The sequence below is a fragment of the Entelurus aequoreus genome, linkage group LG09, assembly GCF_033978785.1.
Source record: "Entelurus aequoreus isolate RoL-2023_Sb linkage group LG09, RoL_Eaeq_v1.1, whole genome shotgun sequence".
Classification (NCBI taxonomy): Eukaryota; Metazoa; Chordata; class Actinopteri; order Syngnathiformes; family Syngnathidae; genus Entelurus; species Entelurus aequoreus.
This window is the reverse complement of record NC_084739.1, coordinates 21,836,994-21,856,814: the sequence shown is the minus strand read 5'-3', so window position 1 is coordinate 21,856,814 and position 19,821 is coordinate 21,836,994. Positions and strand designations below refer to the sequence as shown.

The following is a 19,821-nucleotide window of genomic DNA, read 5'->3' as shown; positions in this document are numbered from 1 at the left end:
AGAGTCTGACATCTTCAGGAAGTTTATTCCAGCTATGTGTTGCATAGTGACTGAATGATGATCTCCCTTGATTTGAGTTTACTCTTGGAACCGCTAACAGATTGGTCTCAGAAGATCTTAGTGATCTAGAGGGCGTATATAGTGGGAGCATATCAGTGATATACTTGGGCCCTAGACCATGTAGTGATTTATATGTGAGCAGGAGGATTTTGAAATCTATTCTCTGATGTACAGGGAGCCAATGTAAGGATTTAAGAATTGGTGTAATGTGCTCACATTTTTTGGTCTTTGTTAGAACTCTAGCAGCAGCGTTCTGAACAAGCTGTAGCTGCCTGACAGTTTTTTTGGGAAGACCTGCAAGGAGACCATTACAATAGTCTAGCCTACTGGTAATAAATGCATGTACAAGTTTTTCTAAGTCTTGAGCTGACATGAGCCCTCTAAGTCTTTTTACATTTTTGAGGTGATAGTAGGCCGATTTTGTTACTGATTTGATGTGACTGTCGAAATGTAAATCAGAATCTAAAATAACCCCAAGATTTCTGGCTTTATTTGAGGTTTTCAGGGACAGTGATTTAAGGTGTTGGATGACTTTAAACCTTTCTTTTTTAGCACCAAAAACAATTATCTCAGTTTTATCTTCATTTAGTTGTAGGAAATTTTGGCACATCCAGTGTTTGACTTGCTCAATGCACTGGCACAGAAGATCTATGGGGCGATAGTCATTTGGTGATAGCGCTACATAGATTTGGGTGTCATCGGCATAGCAATGATGGTCAATGTTATTATTTTGCATGATTTGTCCTAGTGGGAGCATATAGATGTTAAATAAAGTCGGCCCCAAGATTGAACCTTGGGGGACTCCACACGTTACGTTGGTTGGTTCTGATACAAAGTCACCAATGGAAACAAAATAGTTCCTATCTTGTAGATATGACTTGAACCAGCTTAAAACTGTGCCTGAAATCCCCACCCAGTTTTCCAACCTGTCCAAAAGTATTGAGTGGTCGACAGTGTCAAATGCAGCACTGAGGTCCAAAAGCATTAATACTGAAGTTTTGCCAGAGTCTGTGTTTAGACGGATGTCATTTATAACTTTAAGAAGGGCCGTCTCTGTGCTATGAAGAGGTCGAAATCCTGACTGGAAGTTGTTGTGGCAGCCAGTAGAAGCCAAGAAGTGATTTAGTTGTTGGAGGACAACTTTCTCAATTATTTTACTTATGAATGGTAGATTTGAAATTGGTCTGTAGTTGTTGATAACAGAGGCATCTAGGCTCTGCTTTTTTAGAAGAGGTTTAATGACTGCAGTTTTGAAAGCCTTCGGGAAATTGCCCGATTTAATAGAATTATTAACTATTTGCAAGATGTCTGTTGATAGGCAGTCAAAAACATTCTTAAAGAAGTTGGTAGGTAAAACATCAAGGCAGCAGGTGGATGACTTTAGAGCTGTCACCGTTTCCACTAGAGTTTTAGAGTCTATGGCATTAAAGCTTGCCATCATTGCTGTGTTACTTTTGCCTAAATGGGGTGGTGATCCAACTTTTTTACTTGAGATATTGATGGTGCGTCTGATGCCTTCAATTTTATCAGTATAAAAGAATGCAAAGTCATTGCATTTCTGCGTGGAATGGAGTTCGGCTGGTATTTGTGTTGGGGGTTTAGTCAGTCTGTCAACGATTGTGAATAGGGTTTTGGCCTTATTTGTGTTGCTGTTTATGATATTGGAGAAGAATGTTTCTCTAGCACTTTTTAAGACTAAATTGTAGGCCTGGAGGCTCTCTTTATAGATGTCATGGTGAATATGAAGTTTTGTATTCCGCCAGATTCGTTCAGCCTTCCTGCACTCTCTTCTCTGGGCTGTTACAGCAGCAGATTTTCTCCAGGGTGCCTTTTGCTTGCCAGAAATCGTTTTAACTGTAACAGGTGCAATGATATCTATGATATTCACAATTTTGGAATTAAAGTTGCTTACAAGATCATCAGCATGACATGGGTTTAGAGGTGGTAGTGAGGAGATGGCGTTTTTGAAGAGGACATTAGCATGTTCATTTATGTACCGCTTTTTGACATTCTTTGATTCTGTTTGTGTGTCCGGAATTACAGAAATATTAAAGAAAACACAGAAATGATCAGACAATGAAGGATCAATCACAAGAACATCAGAAACATTGAGACCTTTTGTGATAATCAGGTCCAGGGTGTGTCCCTTATAATGTGTAGCCTCTTTCACATGTAGCAGATTGCAAAGGAAGAGAATACATTATATGAAACAGTGCAGTTTGCACAGTACAGTACATATTCCGTACAATTGACCACTAAATGGTAACACCCGAATAAGTTTTTCAACTTGTTTAAGTCGGTGTCCACGTTAATCAACTCTTGGTAATGTGTGTAAGGTGTGTAATTTGTTGTGAGTTCATGCACTGTGTTGGTTTTGTTCTTTGAACAAGGTGATGTTCATGCGCGGTTCATTTTGTGCACCAGTAAAAAAACATATGACTTTTCTTGAATTTGAATTTTTTTTTTTTTTTTTTTTTTTTTGCTAAAGAAGGGTTCGGTGAATGCGCATATGAAACTAGTGGGGTTCGGTACCTCCAACAAGGTTAAGAACCACTGCACTAGAGGGCAACCTCTACAATCATGTTGTTTATTTATTTTTTTTACATATGTAGCATAATCTGCAAAGAAACAAAGAATAGCTATTGCGACATCTAGTGGACACATATAGAACTGCGGTTTCTTTCATTCCAAAATTTCGGCTCATTTTTATACTTAACCTGTTCACGGGCCCGATCCGGCCCTTGGTCCGTATGTTTGACACCACTGCCGTAGAATGTAGAGAAAAACATACCTTGTCATCTCTATGTAAGTGTACTTAACATTCACTATGCACTTCAAGCCTTATCACTGAATAGCTTTGTGCATATTTGCTTTACATTCAAATCCACTTTTGAAATGAATGTTTGTTTTTGTTGTGGCCTCGCATACGAATACATAATCACAGCTGTCCAACGCATTAGTGAAAGCGACAAAAGGAGGGCTCTCAATCTGAGGGGAAGTCGGAAGCGTACATGCACCGTAAATTAAATTTACCTCTCCGCCTTAAGAGTTTGACAGACTTCACAGCTGGGCGTGTAAAGCGTCATTTATTTTGACAAGTGACACACCTCATCAAACACGCGCGTCAAAGTGCGCGCGCTGTTGCACTTTGTCACTGTCCGCCGAGTATTTGAAACAAGTTCTGCTGCAAGTGTGTAAAATAGCTGGGGCATCAAAGAAGGGGGGGGGGGGAGCACAAAGCTGTAACGCGATTAAAGATGGCATGAATGACATGCCAGGTGAGTCACCAGGAAGGTGTCAAGGTATTTCCTGAGAGGTGTTCAACCTCTCAAGAAACAACACTTTTTTTTTCCTTTTTTTTTTTTTTTTGAAGTTTGCCTACCTTCTCCCCTTTTAGGCCATTTCTTCCATGCTCCCCTGGTGAGCCCTGTAAATAGTGGTAGGAGAAAAAAAAAGAAGACATCTATCAACAGGCCTTCATCTCCTCACACAGATTCATGCCCACCTCCGCCTCCTCCTCATCCTCTTCCTCACAACCTCAGCAGACTGCTAAATTTCAAAATAATTTCCTTCAGACAGGTTTATTTTACAAAATATTTTTCCCCTCCCTGCTTTTCAAGAAAGGCAGATGCTCATTATTAAAGCAGGTGCAGCAAACAGATTGAGCCTCCCCCCCCAAAAACATTTCTCTTTCCACTAATTATTACATTTGCTGACGACTGTGTTGGAAAAAAAAAGAAAAAAAAAAAAAGAAAACAAATCTGGACTCTTTGGTCTGACACTCTGCTAATCAGTTGATCTCAGGCTCAGTCTGGCAGTCTGCGTTAGGAAGCAGAGGATAAGCCAAGGTGACAGATAAGGCGACGAGGCTTGACATGAAGTCTGCTGCAGGTGTATACTTACTGGCTCTCCTGGGAGTCCAGCGGGTCCTTGCTTGCCCTGACAGAACAAAAGAAGAACAAAAGTTATTTCGGCTTTGATTTCATTTGTGTCAGGCAGGAGCAGAGATCTGCAGCATGGCCCTAATTGAATGCCATCAACAAATAAAATGACACTTTTGATAGCTCATTCACTGACTAACACAGGGCCCTATTATGCAAAATTAACTTTTCTTACCTCTTGGTACCTGTTTTTGTGTATTTGGGACCGGGTCTGGTTAGCGCCGTGCATGGCAGCTCCCGCCATCAGTGTGTGAATGTGTGAATATGTGTGTGTGAATGGGTGATCGTGGAAAATAGTGTCAAAGCGCTTTGAGTTCCTTAAAAAAAGGTAGAAAAGCGCTATACAAGTACGGCCCATTTACCATTTACATGTCCCGAAAATTTGAAATCAAACCATGGAGGCGTGCTGGAGATTTTTACAAAACAATCCTGCCTTCTTTAAAACTTGCTCCAAACGGGAATTTGAGACAATTGTGACATATTTACATAAGAGTGTGGCATAACAGCGGATATCTCCATTTATGTTCGAGGTAACCCAAAGAGCTTTGCGCGAGTCTGCCATTTTTTATTCAGCTGTTGTCAGTGCGCATTCATGTGTGCGCTGCGCTGGGCGCACCTTCGGGAGCACACCACTACAGCAAGCAGCTGCAATCCATCACCGGCAATCAACACACCTGAGGCTGATGATGAGACCTGCCTTCATAAGCCAGCACAACCTGCTATCCCATGCCAGAACGTAGTCATCTGTTCCTGTACAGTAAGCGATTATCTAGCTCTATGCACTCTTGCTCTCTCAGTGTGTTCTCCCTCGTCGTGTTGAATTGTCTCGTGTCCTCCTTGTCGTCCTCCCTGCAGCCTGCCTTCGTTCCCACGTTACAAGCTGTGTGTCTCGTCTTCCCGCGTTCCTTCTGCTTCCCTGGCTGCCTCTTGGATCTCGACCTCCCGCCCGGACACAAGCCTTTGACGCCTCTCTCCCCACCTGGACCTCACGTCTGCTCATGGACCTCCGAGCCAGCTTAGCCACTCTTGGACTCCCGGTAACACTCAGCAGTTAATTCCCACACATAGTCGCGCACATACACACCCTTCTGGCTTAGTCACACTCCATACCCTTGTTTATTAATATTATTATTTCTTATTTATATATATTATTTCATATATATGGTAAATGGTAAATGTGTTATACTTGTATAGCGCTTTTCTACCTTCAAGGTACTCAAAGTGCTTTGACACTATTTCCACATTCACCCATTCACACACACATTCACACACTGATGGCGGGAGCTGCCATGCAAGGCCCTAACCATGACCCATCAGGAGCAAGGGTGAAGTGTCTTGCTTAAGGACACAATTGACGTGACGAGGTTGGTAGAAGGTGGGTATTGAACCAGGAACCCTCAAGTTGCTGGCACGGCCTCTCTCCCAGTTGGAAATAAATAGAGCTAATACGACGGCCCTCCTGTCTGTGCCGTCTTCTTCTTCTGTACACCCATAGCAGTTGTAGTCTAAAGGTGTAGTCAATAAGTTCCCCAAACCTTTGCCACCGCTTAACTCCTTAGGTGCGACGGATGGCTGGAGCAGCGCCAGGAGGGCTGCAGCTTTGTCACGGGAGGGCCCCACCTCATGTTGCAAGTCTTGTGGTTTCTGTGTCGTAACATGTGTACATGTGCTTATTGTGGCTATCAAGTTTTTTTCCTGGCCTCAGACTGAGCCAGCCCCGCCCCCCATAGGAGCCTAGTCTGGGATCTACTTTTTTTTATTTTACTCACCATACCCCCTCGTCCCTCGCGTCCACCTTTTCCCACCTTTTACGGGGCGCCGTAAGTGGCGAGCCGTCAGCGTTCCTGTTCTGTCACCCTGTACAACAGGGGTCAGGAACCTTTTTGGCTGAGAGAGCAATGAAAGCCAAATATTTAAAAATGCATTTCCGTGAGAGCCATATAATTTTTTTTTGAACACTGAATACAACTAAATGCGTGCATTTTTAAGTAAGACCAACATATTTAGAGTATAATACGTCTCTTATTCCTTTTAATAACATTGTTATTCTGAAGCTAACCAATAATAAATAAAATACTTCTTACTAGAGATGTCCGATAATGGCTTTTTTGCCGATATCCGATATTCCGATATTGTCCAACTCTTAATTACCGATTCCGATATCAACCGATACCGATATACTGTATACAGTCATGGAATTAACACATTATTATGCCTAATTTTGTTGCGATGCCCCGCTGGATGGATTAAACAATGTAACAAGGTTTTCCAAAATAAATCAACTCAAGTTATGGAAAAAAATGCCAACATAGCACTGCCATATTTACTATTGAAGTCACAAATTGCATTATTTTTTTTAACATGCTTCAAAACAGCAGCTTGGGATTTGGGACATGCTCTCCCTGAGAGAGCATATGAGGAGGTTGAGGTGGGCGGGGTTGGGGTTGGCGGGGTTGAGGTGGGGGGAGGGGGGCAGCAGCGGGGGGGGTGTATATTGTAGCGTCCCGGAAGAGTTAGTGCTGCAAGGGGTTTTGGGTATTTGTTCCGTTGTGTTTATGTTGTGTTACGGTGCGGATGTTCTCCCGAAATGTGTTTGTCATTCTTGTTTGGTGTGGGTTCACAGTGTGGCGCATATTTGTAACAGTGCTAAAGTTGTTTATACGGGCACCCTCAGTGTGACCTGTATGGCTGTTGACCAAGTATGATTGCATTCACTTGTGTGTGTGAAAAGCCGTAGATATTATGTGATTAGGCCGGCACGCAAAGGGAGTGCCTTTAAGGTTTATTGGCACTCTGTACTTCACTCCGTACAGCGGCGTTTTAAAAAGTCATACATTTTACTTTTTGAAACCGATACCGATAATTTCCGATAACACATTTTAAAGCATTTATCGGCCGATAATATCGGCAGTCCGATATTATCGGACATCTCTACTTCTTACCATTAATGCGACTTCTTGAACAGGTGCGGTAGAAAACGGATGGATGGATTAAAATGCATTAGAAGGTTTTATATTTTGACACTGTGATTACCAGCTGAATTATTAATTACTTATAGTGTTAAGCAATGTCAGCTAAGATTTATCTGAGAGCCAAATGCAGTCATCAAAAGAGCCACATCTGGCTCGAGAGCCATAGGTTCCCTACCCCTGATGTAAATTGTATGTCTGCTCTTGAATAGGTTTGGGCTGAAAATGAAATTTCGTTGTACTTGTGTAATGACAATTAAGTTACTTCCTTCCCTATTTTTTTCTACCTTCTTGTTCAGGGGCAGACTGTCTCGTACATGCACATGTATGCTAAAACCCTCCGTTGTTGCCATTTCTAATACAAAGTAGCGTAACGTTCTAATAGACTCGATATGGAAGCGCTAAAAACTACAACATGGCTGACGGGATGGAGATACAGCTGGAGGAGGGCTTCGGCATATAAATAAGACCACCCACAAAACAGTGAATTCTGATGAGACAGTCAGAATGCGGCGTGAAGATGGTCTGTAAAACGAAATCTATCAAAACTTGGACCAACGTTATGTAGACCCCAAGGAAGTGTTATAGATAATATGACCCCTTTTAAATAAGCACTCAGCATACTAAGAAACTGAGGCAACTTCCTCAAAGGCAAAAGGTTCTCAATCATTTCCTGTCATGCCCCCCATAGCGAACATACTTTTGTTGAGTTGCAAGTGCAGAAGTTACTCACCTCTGGACCTTGATCTCCTTTCAATCCCGGCAGCCCGATGATTCCCTGCGACATCAAAAAGGTGTGAGAAGATGGGGTGCCAGAATTGGAAATGACCACAAGCACTGACTGTATCAACTTTATGATTGAACTCAAATGTAGGTGCACTGAAAGAAACATGAAAACATGTACTGTCAGGTTTTTGACATCTTCAATGTGTTACCTTCAAGCCTTGTGGTCCTGGTGATCCAATTTCCCCCTTACAGTTTTCAAGTTTAGAAAAAAAAAGACGACACGTCACTGAAAATTAGCACTTTTCCCTTTAGTGTTAGTGTAGTGCACGCGCATAAAATAATTCAACAGTCCTTACCCGATCCCCCTTTTCTCCTTTCAGTGCATTCATTGTTCCATCCTAAAACAAAACGAAAATGACACTAATACAATGCTACTGTGTATATATATATATATGTATATATTAGTGTTGTCCCGATACCAATATGTTGTCCTTTTCGATGCTTTTCTAAATAAAGGGGACCACAAAAAATTGCATTATTGGCTTTATTTTAACCAAATATCTTACGGTACATTAAACATATGTTTCTTATTGCAAGTTTGTCCTTAAATAAAATAGTGAACATACAAGACAACTCGTCTTTTAGTAGTAAGTAAACAAAGAAAGGCTCCTAATTTAGTCTGCTGACATATGTAGTAACATATTGTGTCATTTTCCATGCTATATTTTGTCAACATTATTAAGGACAAGTGGTAGAAAATTAATTATTCATCTACTTGTTCATTTCCTGTTAATATCTGCTTACTTTCTCTTTTAACATGATCTATCTACACTTCTGTTAAAATGTAATAATCATTTATTCGTCTGTTGTTTGGATGCTTTACATTAGTTTTGGATGATACCACAAATTTGGGATACCAAGTCGTTACAGGATAATACATTGGTCATAGTCAAAGTCCTTAAGTGTCCAGGGACATATTTCCTGAGCTTATAAACCTAATTTGAATAAAAAAAAACCCGAAAGAAGATTGTGATGCCAAAAAATATCGACGTAATCATAGTAGTATCAACTAGATACGCTATTGTACTTGGTATCATTACAGTGGGTGTCAGGTGTAGATCAACCAATGGCATTTGTTTACATTTTGACGGCGGTGAGCTACGGTGTGTAGTGAAGCATGTTTAGCTATTCCTCGTCCTGCAGGGATGATACTTGTAAGAAACGTACTTTAATTGTCGCCATGGAGGCGAGGATTAGTGATTTAGAAGTAGCTACAACACTGCCGATGGCGGATGGACGTTAGCCGCTAGCTAGCTAGCCATGTCTTAAAGCACCTCTTCTTGATGGCGTTTCAGTGTTATAACTTCACCTTTATCATCAGTTTTTAAGCAAAAATGCATCCGTTCTCCCTTTTCTGTCTACACACTGTGTCTGCTTGTAAGTATTCTGTGATTGTGCGCTGCCGAACATGCTCGTCTGCTCGTAAACCAGCAATAACACGACGTGATGAAGCCGGGGGCGCGGCGGGGTGCGGTATCGGTACTTTTCAGAGGCGGTATAGTACCGAATATGATTGATTAGTATCGTGGTACTATACTAATACCGGTATACCGTACAACCCTAGTGTATATATATATATATATATATATATATATATATATATATATATATATATATATATATATATATATATATATATATATGTATATATATATATATATATATATATATATATATATATATATATATATATATATATATATATATATATATATATATATATATATATACACACACACATGTATAATGTCAGTTATTCATCTGTCATTTCTCTTTGCATGCTTGTATAAGAGTAGTCATATAAATATGCCATATTGAACCGCATATAAGATGACCCTCTGTATCAAAAACAACCTTCTTTTACATTTTGGGAAAAATGTGTTAAATAGTTAAATCATTCAGTGTCTATTCTACTAAGGGTTTGCGTGTTTTAAAACATGTGCAAACTTGATAGACACAGAGCTGATCGACTCAGCTTGTGGGCGTCTCTTAAAGGGGAACTGCACTTTTTTTGTATATTTTGCCTATTGTTCACAATCATTATGAGAGACAAGAACACACGTCTTTTTTTTTAACGGTTTTAAAGATGATTAAAAAAACCGCTTGAACGATGCGGGTAATGGGAGTCACCATTGTAGCCTTCAAAGCCCTCTAAAACAACTTCAAACCCCTCCATCAACGTTTCATACACACACTGCAAGTATATATATAATGTAGTAACAGAAACGTTCATAACAATATGTAATATGTTCAATATTTACCGTATTTTGATCATTTTAATAATTTAATAACTGAATTATTTCGCGCATTGATTTCTGTTTCCATAGCAGCACATGTCTGACTTCTGGCAAAATGTTTGTTCCTACTTCCGGAATCAAACACAAGCCTGTTTTCTAATCATGGCAGACTTGGTAACAGACTACGAAGACGACTATTTTTGGACAAATGAGGATTAAGTCAATCCATTTAGAGTCTTTATTTATATGCAGAATATATGCGGATAATCAGAACACCCACAATACTGTGAGGAGAAGATCCAAATATAAGCATTTAGCACTCAATATGATTCATCAAGACTAAAACTAAAGCTTTTCATGAAAAAGCCATACTACTGATGTGGGTTGCAATTAAATTGTTTCTAACAACCAAAATGAAACTCCCTTTTTTTTGCAAAAACGGACTAATCCTACATTGTACCAGCCTGTCTTTAAAAAATAGTGAAAACATATTTTTTAGAGTAATACTTATTTCAACACTGTAATACAATACTTTCATCCAAACCAACACCTCCATCCATCCATCCATCCATCCATTTTCTACCGCTTGTCCCTTTTCGGGGTCGCGGCGGGTGCTGGAGCCTATCTCAGCTGCATTCGGGCGGTAGGCGGGGTACACCCTGGACAAGTCGCCACCTCATCGCAGGGCCAACACAGATAGACAGACAACATTCACACTCATATTCACACACTAGGGCCGATTTAGTGTTGCCAATCAACCTATCCCCAGGTGCATGTCTTTAGAGGTGGGAGGAAGCCGGAGTACCCGGAGGGAACCCACGCAGTCACGGGGAGAACATGCAAACTCCACACAGAAAGTTCCCGAGTCCGGGATTGAACTCAGGACCTTCGTATTGTGAGGCACATGCACTAACCCCTGTTAACCACTAACCCGTGCTGCCCAAACCAACACCTTTTTTGGGTATACCCTGGACAGGGGGGGGGTCTATGGTTTACATTGACCGCTGCATCTTGACATCATTACATTGACGGCTACATCACAAGACAACAACAGCGGAGTAAAGAGTCATTCAAGAGAGTAGTGGCTTCACACGTGCAATATACAGGATTTTTCTGACCACACTGTGTTGACCTTTCTTCCTCAGTAGGTAAGGGCACCACACACCCACTGATTTCATCCAAGTTACTCATTATTGATTCTTTAATTTATTCATAATCACGGCAAAACAGACAATACTTGAACAATCTAAATTCGATTAGTGATTGGTCTGGATGGATTTGTTCGTTTGTGCCTCCTGGTGCTTATCGGTTTCTAAAGTAAAAGAGAATATTCAACAGGCAAATCCAAAAGATGAGTCGCTATTGTAAAAAATTTGATTCGATCTTCTGGTAGATAACGGTAAAAAATATTTAGTGGAACTTACAGCTTAAAATCGTTGGAATGGCGTTTAACGGTCTTTGCGCTTGAACTCTTCAACTGTTCTGAGGTCGTTGTTTCGCATATACAATTGGCACAATTGACATGAGCGTGCAAAATGATTAAATCTTACGCCTCTGTGTGTTTGTCAAAAATAAAAATATTAGACATCATGTATGCAACAGCGGTATCATTTTATAATTTCATAGCTGGCTTGGGGCTGATTAAAACAAATTCAATTGATTCGTTTTTGTTTTTTATAACAGCGTTCGTTTTTTATATAGGAGATATATATTTTCATTCATTTATCATTATAATACATCTCCTGCTGTATATGAAATAAACTTGTTGTAATTTGCATTTTCTTGCATTCGGATCATTCACAGATGCACCGTCATATCTCCGCAGCACCTCCCGGAGCTCTTGGTATATCGAAGAGAGTGTGACGAGATTTTAATATAGCTAATATAGTTCGATATTTATATGTATTTAATATAGCTTACTAAAAATGAGTTACTTACAGTTTCAGAGAGTTGCCTCAATCCATGAGATGTCATCACCTGCAAAATAATACAAATTATCTTTAATAGCCCTCTTGTGATCGTACAATAGATATAACACAAATTAGAGGGCTGTAGTATAAACTTCATATATATATATATATATATATATATATATATATATATATATATATATATATATATATATATATATATATATATATATATATATATATATATATATACACACTACCGTTCAAAAGTTTGGGAACACCCAAACAATTTTGTGGAATAGCCTTCATTTCTAAGAACAAGAATAGACTGTCGAGTTTCAGATGAAAGTTCTCTTTTTCTGGCCATTTTGAGCGTTTAATTGACCCCACAATTGTGATGCTCCAGAAACTCAATCTGCTCAAAGGAAGGTCAGTTTTGTAGCTTCTGTAACAAGCTAAACTGTTTTCAGATGTGTGAACATGATTGCACAAGGGTTTTCTAATCATCAATTAGCCTTCTGAGCCAATGAGCAAACACATTGAACCATTAGAACACAGGAGTGATAGTTGCTGGAAATGGGCCTCTATACACCTATGTAGATATTGCACCAAAAACCAGACATTTGCAGCTAGAATAGTCATTTACCACATTAGCAATGTATAGAGTGTATTTCTTTAAAGTTAAGACTAGTTTAAAGTTATCTTCATTGAAAAGTACAGTGCTTTTCCTTCCAAAATAAGGACATTTCAATGTGACCCCAAACTTTTGAACGGTAGTGTATATATACAGTATATATGTGTGTATGTGTGTGTATATATATATATATATATATATATATATATATATATATATATATATATATATATATATATATATATATATATATATATATATATATATATATATATTTATATTTATTTAGTTATGTATATATATAAATATACATTTATAAATGTATTTATATATACATATATATATATATATATATATATATATATATATATATATATATATACATATATATATATATATATATACATATATATATATATATATATACATATATATATATATATATATATATATATATATATACATATATATACATATATATATATATACATATATATATATATATATATATATACATATATATATATATATATATATATATATATATATATATATATATACATATATATACATATATATATATATATATATATATATATATATATATATATATATATATATATATATATATATATATATATATATATATATATATATATATATATATATATATGTGTGTGTGTGTGTGCTCTGTACCGAGGATGTCGTTGTGGCTTGTGCAGCCCTTTGAGACACTTGTGATTTAGGGCTATATAAATAAACATTGATTGATTGATATATATATATATATATATATATATATATATATATATATATATATATATATATATATATATATATATATATATATATATATATATATATATATATATATATATATAAATTCCCTGAAGAGCAGGGAAACCTGCGAAACAGGCTTGTAGGGATGAACTAGCCTTTGTGTTTTTCCTGACCTAACGTACATATATACATACATATATATATATATATATATATATATATATATATATATATATATATATATATATATATATATATATATATATATATATATATATATATATATATATATATATATATACACCCTCAGTGGTATCAACCTGACACTTGCACATCCGATGACATCCAGTGCATACAGTGAGATGTGTCTCCGGCTATTTGCCCCTCAAAAGTAACTAAATAACTTGCCAAAAATGCCAGCCAGCAATTTTTCTTCAACGACAAACAATTGCTATCAGCGCAGTAAGTCAATGTAATGATGTTGCCTTTAATGGCACTGTCAATCAGAAGCATACATGCTGTGTTGCCCAATGACTATAGGCAAGTTCTTCTTTTTTTTAATCTGTGCATGCTTAATTACCTTTTTTCCTCCCGTGCATGTTTGTTCACAGCTCGACATTGCGGCTGACGTGTCCCAATTTGACTAGTTTGCATACAGGTTGCTTTTGTTGTCATTCATTATACATGCACCCATGATGTTACACAAAATCCAGGTATGCACACTTACATAGTAAGTGCAATCACTGACAATATACACAATTCAACTCAAAATTACTCTTTATTGTTAATTGAAATCAATGTATGATTATGTCGGTATTTTGTGTGACATGACATAGCACAATTACTCTCTTTGAAATAGAAAATCACGACGTTGTAAAAACCTTGAACTTTAGTTTTGACACATCATCAGCCTGCCGTATAAACTCTGGAGGTATTTTGTTGTCGTGTTTTATTGTTGTTGATTCCTGTTTGACAGTACGATGGTAATGATAACTCTGCTGTCTCGTTGTGATAGTTTTTACAGTCTCATTTGCAAGTATTATATACAAGACTTTGCATGGAGTTGCTATTCTAAGAGTTGTCTTTGCCTTTAAGCTGAATCTAGTCTTATGTTGTGCCCTAAAAGTGTTTGAACTGTAAGTATTGTTCTTCTTACACATCAGCTGTTAGACTGTAGCTTGCATCTTAGTTGTAGTTTTCATTACCAAATTTTGTGTTGAAATCGCCACAGAAAATTGATAATGCTAATCAGGAGCATGGCTATGGTAATTCCAATGTAAATTAACATCGAGCGAGCGCATTGTGAAAAAGTGGAGCCTTGCTGTTTTCTAACAGACCTACTTGCTTTGTTGGCATTGAAAATTGCACCATTATATACTAAGTCCCCTCTGAGTGCCTGTTTGCCTGCTTGTCTGCAACCAGAAGTTGCAACAAAAGTATTGCAATATGACACCATTTGATTTTACATTATACATGGTAGTACAGACAGAATTCGATCAGGACATATAAAAGTTTTGAATCCCGTACCGATCCCTAACATATATGCATACTTTTTGGGACCACTGTGGTGTTCATGTTTATTCTAATGACAGTTTGGTGGTTCTGTGTGTCATTTGACTCTGAACATTAATTTTATGGCATATAAAACCAAACTAAATGTCCTCTGTCCTCCTCTGTCACACGTTTCCTGCCCACACTGTATGATATAATAAGCAGGTCAATGTCCAGTAGTTTTAGCATCACAATTAATGAAGTGAGAGGCAATAGAAAGTAAGTGAAAGAGGTCTATGTCTTCAAGGTGGACCAGCTGAGCCAATGTTTAGCCCGGGGGGTGTCAAACTAATTTTAGATGAGGGGCCACATGGAGAAAAATCTACTCCCAAGTGGGCCGGACTGGAAAAATAACGGCACGATTACTTAAAAATAAATACAACTTCAGATTGTTTTCTTTGTTTAAAAATGTATGTTGTTGTTTTTTTTACACTTACATGTCGCGGTTAATAGTATATATTATTATATATATTATACATATATAGTAGTATTCTATCTTTGTCCTTATTTATACTTTCTGAATAAATGATGTGATAATGTTCATCAGTCAACTCATTGGTGTTCATTTTCAATCTATCGAGATAAAAAAATAATATCAAAACAAAAATACAGGATGTTATTTGTAGTTTGATCATTTTCCTCGACTGGTGCACTAATAATAATAAGAATAATAGATTCAATTTATATAGCGCTTTTCTAGACAGCGCTTCACAGAGAAGTGAGAACCCATCATTATTTCACACCTGGTGGTGGTAAGCTACGAAAGCTGCCCTGGGGTAGACTGACGGAAGCTTGGCTGCCAGTTTGCACCTACAGCCCCTCCGACCACCACTTATCATTCATCATTCATTCACCAGTGTGAAGTGTCCTGCCCAAGGACACAACGGCAGCGATTTTTTGGATGGTAAGAGGCGGGGAATGAACCTGCCACCCTCAGGTTTCTGACACGGACGCTCTACCATTACGCCATGCCGCCCCATACATGTACCGTATTTTTCGGAGTATAAGTCGCTCCGGAGTATAAGTCGCACCGGCCGAAAATGCAAAAAAAAGAAGGAAAAAAACATATATAAGTCGCACTGGAGTATAAGTCACATTTTTTGGGGACATTTATTTGATAAAACCCAACACCAAGAATAGACATTTGAAAGGCAATTTAAAATAAATAAAGAATAGTGAACAACAGGCTGAATAAGTGTACGTTATATGACGCATAAATAACCAACTGAGAACGTGCCTGGTATGTTAACGTAACATATTATGGTAAGAGTCATTCAAATAACTATAACATATAGAACATGCTATACGTTTACCAAACAATCTGTCACTGCTAATCGCTAAATCCCATGAAATCTTATACGTCTAGTCTCTTACGTGAATGAGCTAAATAATATTATTTGATATTTTACGGTAATGTGTTGATAATTTCACACATAAGTCGCTCCTGAGTATAAGTCGCACCCCCGGCCAAACTATGAAAAAAACGGCGACTTATAGTCCGAAAAATACGGTATTTTATTTTTTTATACATAAGTAGCATGATCTACAAAGATACAAATACTTGCTATTGTGACATCTAGTGGACACATTTTGAACAGCTGTTTCTTTCATTAAAAAATTTCGGCTCATTTTTATGCTTAGCAAACTCATTCCGCGGGCCGGATAAAACCTGTTCCGTACGTTTGACACCTCTGGTTTAGCCACTTGTTTGATAGACCTTTGTGCAGATCCTGTCCAATATGTGCTAGGGAGACTTTTTAGACAATCACATTGATGAAGTGATGCATGCACTTGAGGCTTTATTTTTTTTGCATCTGGAGCAACAAGAAGTCTAAATCTGATACCGGATCATTGGTTGTCTCAAAAGGATCATCTGAACCATCCGTCAAAAGTCGACAGACAGTCACTTGTCGTGTTTCTCGCGTGAGGCGCCGATCAACAGTTCTTGCAGTGTTTCGCATACGAGTGGTGAACTCTGGCATGCCGCTATTTACTCAGCAGAGCTTAGGATGCCAGCTCTACTTGAATGCGTTATAAAGCTCCACCGTAAAGTAATGCTGGCAGCTGTAAAAACAGGACCGTCTCCGAGCTCAAAAGCCTATTTTGCCACGTTACGGCCATGGGGGAGAATGATGCAGTGCGCGCCGTTAAAACCACTGCACCTCCCCGCCACTAATACACAGAGGCACAAGAAGGTTTATGGAGGGAGGCTAATGATCTGAACCCCTGCTTCTGCAGCGTAAGGGAAATCGATGCTTAACTGCCAAAATTATCTGCCACAGGAAGGCAGAAAGCGCGGACAGAGACTGGTACTAAATGTTCAAAGAGCCTCATTTATCAAATGACTAATGTGTTCCTCTCTTGTCTGCACTGCCGAATACGTCTGCAATATCCTGGGTGGCCCACAGCTCACCACACAACACTGAACACGACGGAGCGTTTTGGTTTTGATTGAGTGGAACAATTCGTTCTCGAGCTGAAGTGAAATTTAGAGCAAAGAGAAAACCGCAAAGGAAGTCCTCAGTGGCTTGGACAGCCATTAAAACCAGCCACACTAGTGTCTATTCGGATGTTTGATTTTTGAAATTTTCAGATTAAACGGCGGTGAAATAAAATCGAATAAAATACTCGACTGGTTTACTTGAAGTTCTTGCTGAAAGATGAGACAATGGCACTGAAGTGTTTGTGAGCTCGTTTGAAATCAGTAATCAACATCTATTAAAAATGTTGTAAATGAGAAACAGACCATTTGTGTCAACTTTTTTTTTTGCAATGCATTGTGGAATTGAATAAAAGGTTCTCCTCACAGTCAATAGCAATGTATTGACTGATTTTACTTATTTTGCTTGAAACCCTCAAATATCGAGGTACTGCACTGGTTCATTTATGTACGTATTATAGGCTGATTGACAACACTTAATTGGCCCTAATGCTTGAATGTGAGTATGATTGGTTAAAAGTTCAAGGTAAAGTACCACTGATAGTCACACACACAGTAGGTGTGGTGAAATTACCCTCTGCTAGGTGAGGGGAGCAGTGAGCAGCAGCGGTGGTCGCGCTCGCAAATCATTTTGGTGATTAAACCCCCAATTCCAACCCTTGATGCTGAGTGCCAAGCACGGAGGTAATGGGTTCCATTTTTATGGTCTTTGGTATGACTCGGCCGAGGTTTGAACTCACGACCTATCGATCTCAGGTTGTCTGTCTATCTGTGTTGGCCCTGCGATGAGGTGGCGACTTTTCCAGGGTGTACCCCGCCTACTGCAGCTGGGATAGGCTCCAGCACCCCCCGTGACCCCGAAAGGGATGAGTGGTAGAAAATGGATGGATGGATGGACATTAGCCTTACCTAAGCTTACTAGCCTAGCAACAGGGTGCATTTTTCTGTTCGCCTCACTACTTAACTTCTATTTCAGATAAAAGTATAACAAATCTTCTACACCTTTGACACATTTATGAAAAATAGTTTTGCTTATTGATATGTGGCAATGTAGGCTCATTTTATGGCTGACATGGGCTGCTTTGTTCTTGTTCGAGTAGGGACGGGTACCAAATTCAGTACTTTAATAGGTACAGATTGAATTTCGTTAGTATTACTGGGTACCGATTCACGTATGGACAAATGGTAACATATTTCGATAGCTGTGCTGACTCAGCAAAAAAGCGCCACTTTTCAGAACGCGCTCGCTCGATGCTAATTTATATTGGATATGCCATATACATGCTACTGACAAGCATTCTCAATTTTACTTGGCAATTTCAACACCTTTAAATTTGGTAATCAAAACTACAACTAAGATGCACATTACAATCAAACAGCTAGTGTGTCATAAGTTCAAGACTTAAAGTATAAACACTTTGTACTGTAGGGGTCAACAAAAGGCAAGACTGGCTCATTCAACTTAATAGCAAAGACTACTTACCGGCTACAGCAATACACCGCGGACAAACAGATTATTGCATACCTGCAAATGAGACTCGGAAGTGTAAGAAAACAAAATGTTACAACTGGACAGCACAATCATCATTATCAGCTCAATGTTAAATGTGAAATAAAACAATATTGGACAAATAACATTTATATATGAACACACACAAAAGTACCAACAATTAATGCGGTTGAGTAACTGTATCGATTCTAAGGTACTGGCAATTGGTACCATATTGGTTCAAATATAAGATATAAAGTGTAAGATTAAAAAAAAAAAATGTGGCAGGGCTCATTAATTGGTACAATATGGTCAAATACTACCAATAAATATGATTTTTTATATGAGGCCTAATGGCAATTTTAACAGTGAAGATGATGAAGAATGGGTTAGAAACACACAATACTGCTTCTAGTGTACTTACAGGACCAGGTGGACCAGGTGGGCCTCCATCACCCTAAAACCAACACAATAAAAATTACTATGCAAGATGTAAAACACATCTATATATACATTTGTTTACATCACTCTCCAATTCATCTTCCAAATTTACAGAGATTATTGCACAAAAGCAAAACTTGACTCATAATGGCTGAGGAAGCGGAGGACAGAAGTAAGCCTGATTGATGTGTAGTATCTCCTTGTCACAATCTTAAACTGATCCTTTCTAACCCTTAAAAGGTCCTATAATATTCTCATGCATTTGTCAATGATGATCAAAATGCCAGCTTCTCAAAAACTGCTATGAAAATATAACTCAATAATGTTTTAGCTTAAACAATACATATCAAAAACGAATTGTACATTTAGGGTATGTTTACCCCAATCATGTGTTTATCCCCAGTGTTTAGGATTGACATTTTTCTGCATTTGCCATCTTGTGGATGAATACATTTTTAATTTGGGTTACCGTCACTTGTTTATGTAAACTGTCTTGTACATACTTGTTTGTGTAAATGCCATAAAGTACTTGGTTAGAATGGTCTGTTCATGTGGTTCTCTCTCAGAGGGGAAGATTATATCA

The 19,821-nt window shown here is 38.2% G+C and overlaps 1 protein-coding gene across 3 annotated transcripts in view; it reads right to left on the bottom strand.

The window, feature by feature from the left end:
- LOC133657238 (collagen alpha-1(XIX) chain-like) overlaps positions 1-19,821 on the bottom strand; it is a 361,915-nt gene that overhangs the window by 88,811 nt on the left and 253,283 nt on the right. For all 3 annotated transcript variants that reach the window (XM_062058310.1, XM_062058311.1, XM_062058312.1), the window contains 7 exons: positions 19,222-19,254; positions 11,932-11,970; positions 8,053-8,094; positions 7,906-7,941; positions 7,704-7,748; positions 3,964-3,999; positions 3,443-3,487 (listed from right to left, as the gene is read on the bottom strand). In XM_062058310.1, coding sequence (XP_061914294.1) covers positions 3,443-3,487; positions 3,964-3,999; positions 7,704-7,748; positions 7,906-7,941; positions 8,053-8,094; positions 11,932-11,970; positions 19,222-19,254 — 276 coding nt within the window. The remainder of the gene's footprint in view (positions 1-3,442; positions 3,488-3,963; positions 4,000-7,703; positions 7,749-7,905; positions 7,942-8,052; positions 8,095-11,931; positions 11,971-19,221; positions 19,255-19,821) is intronic.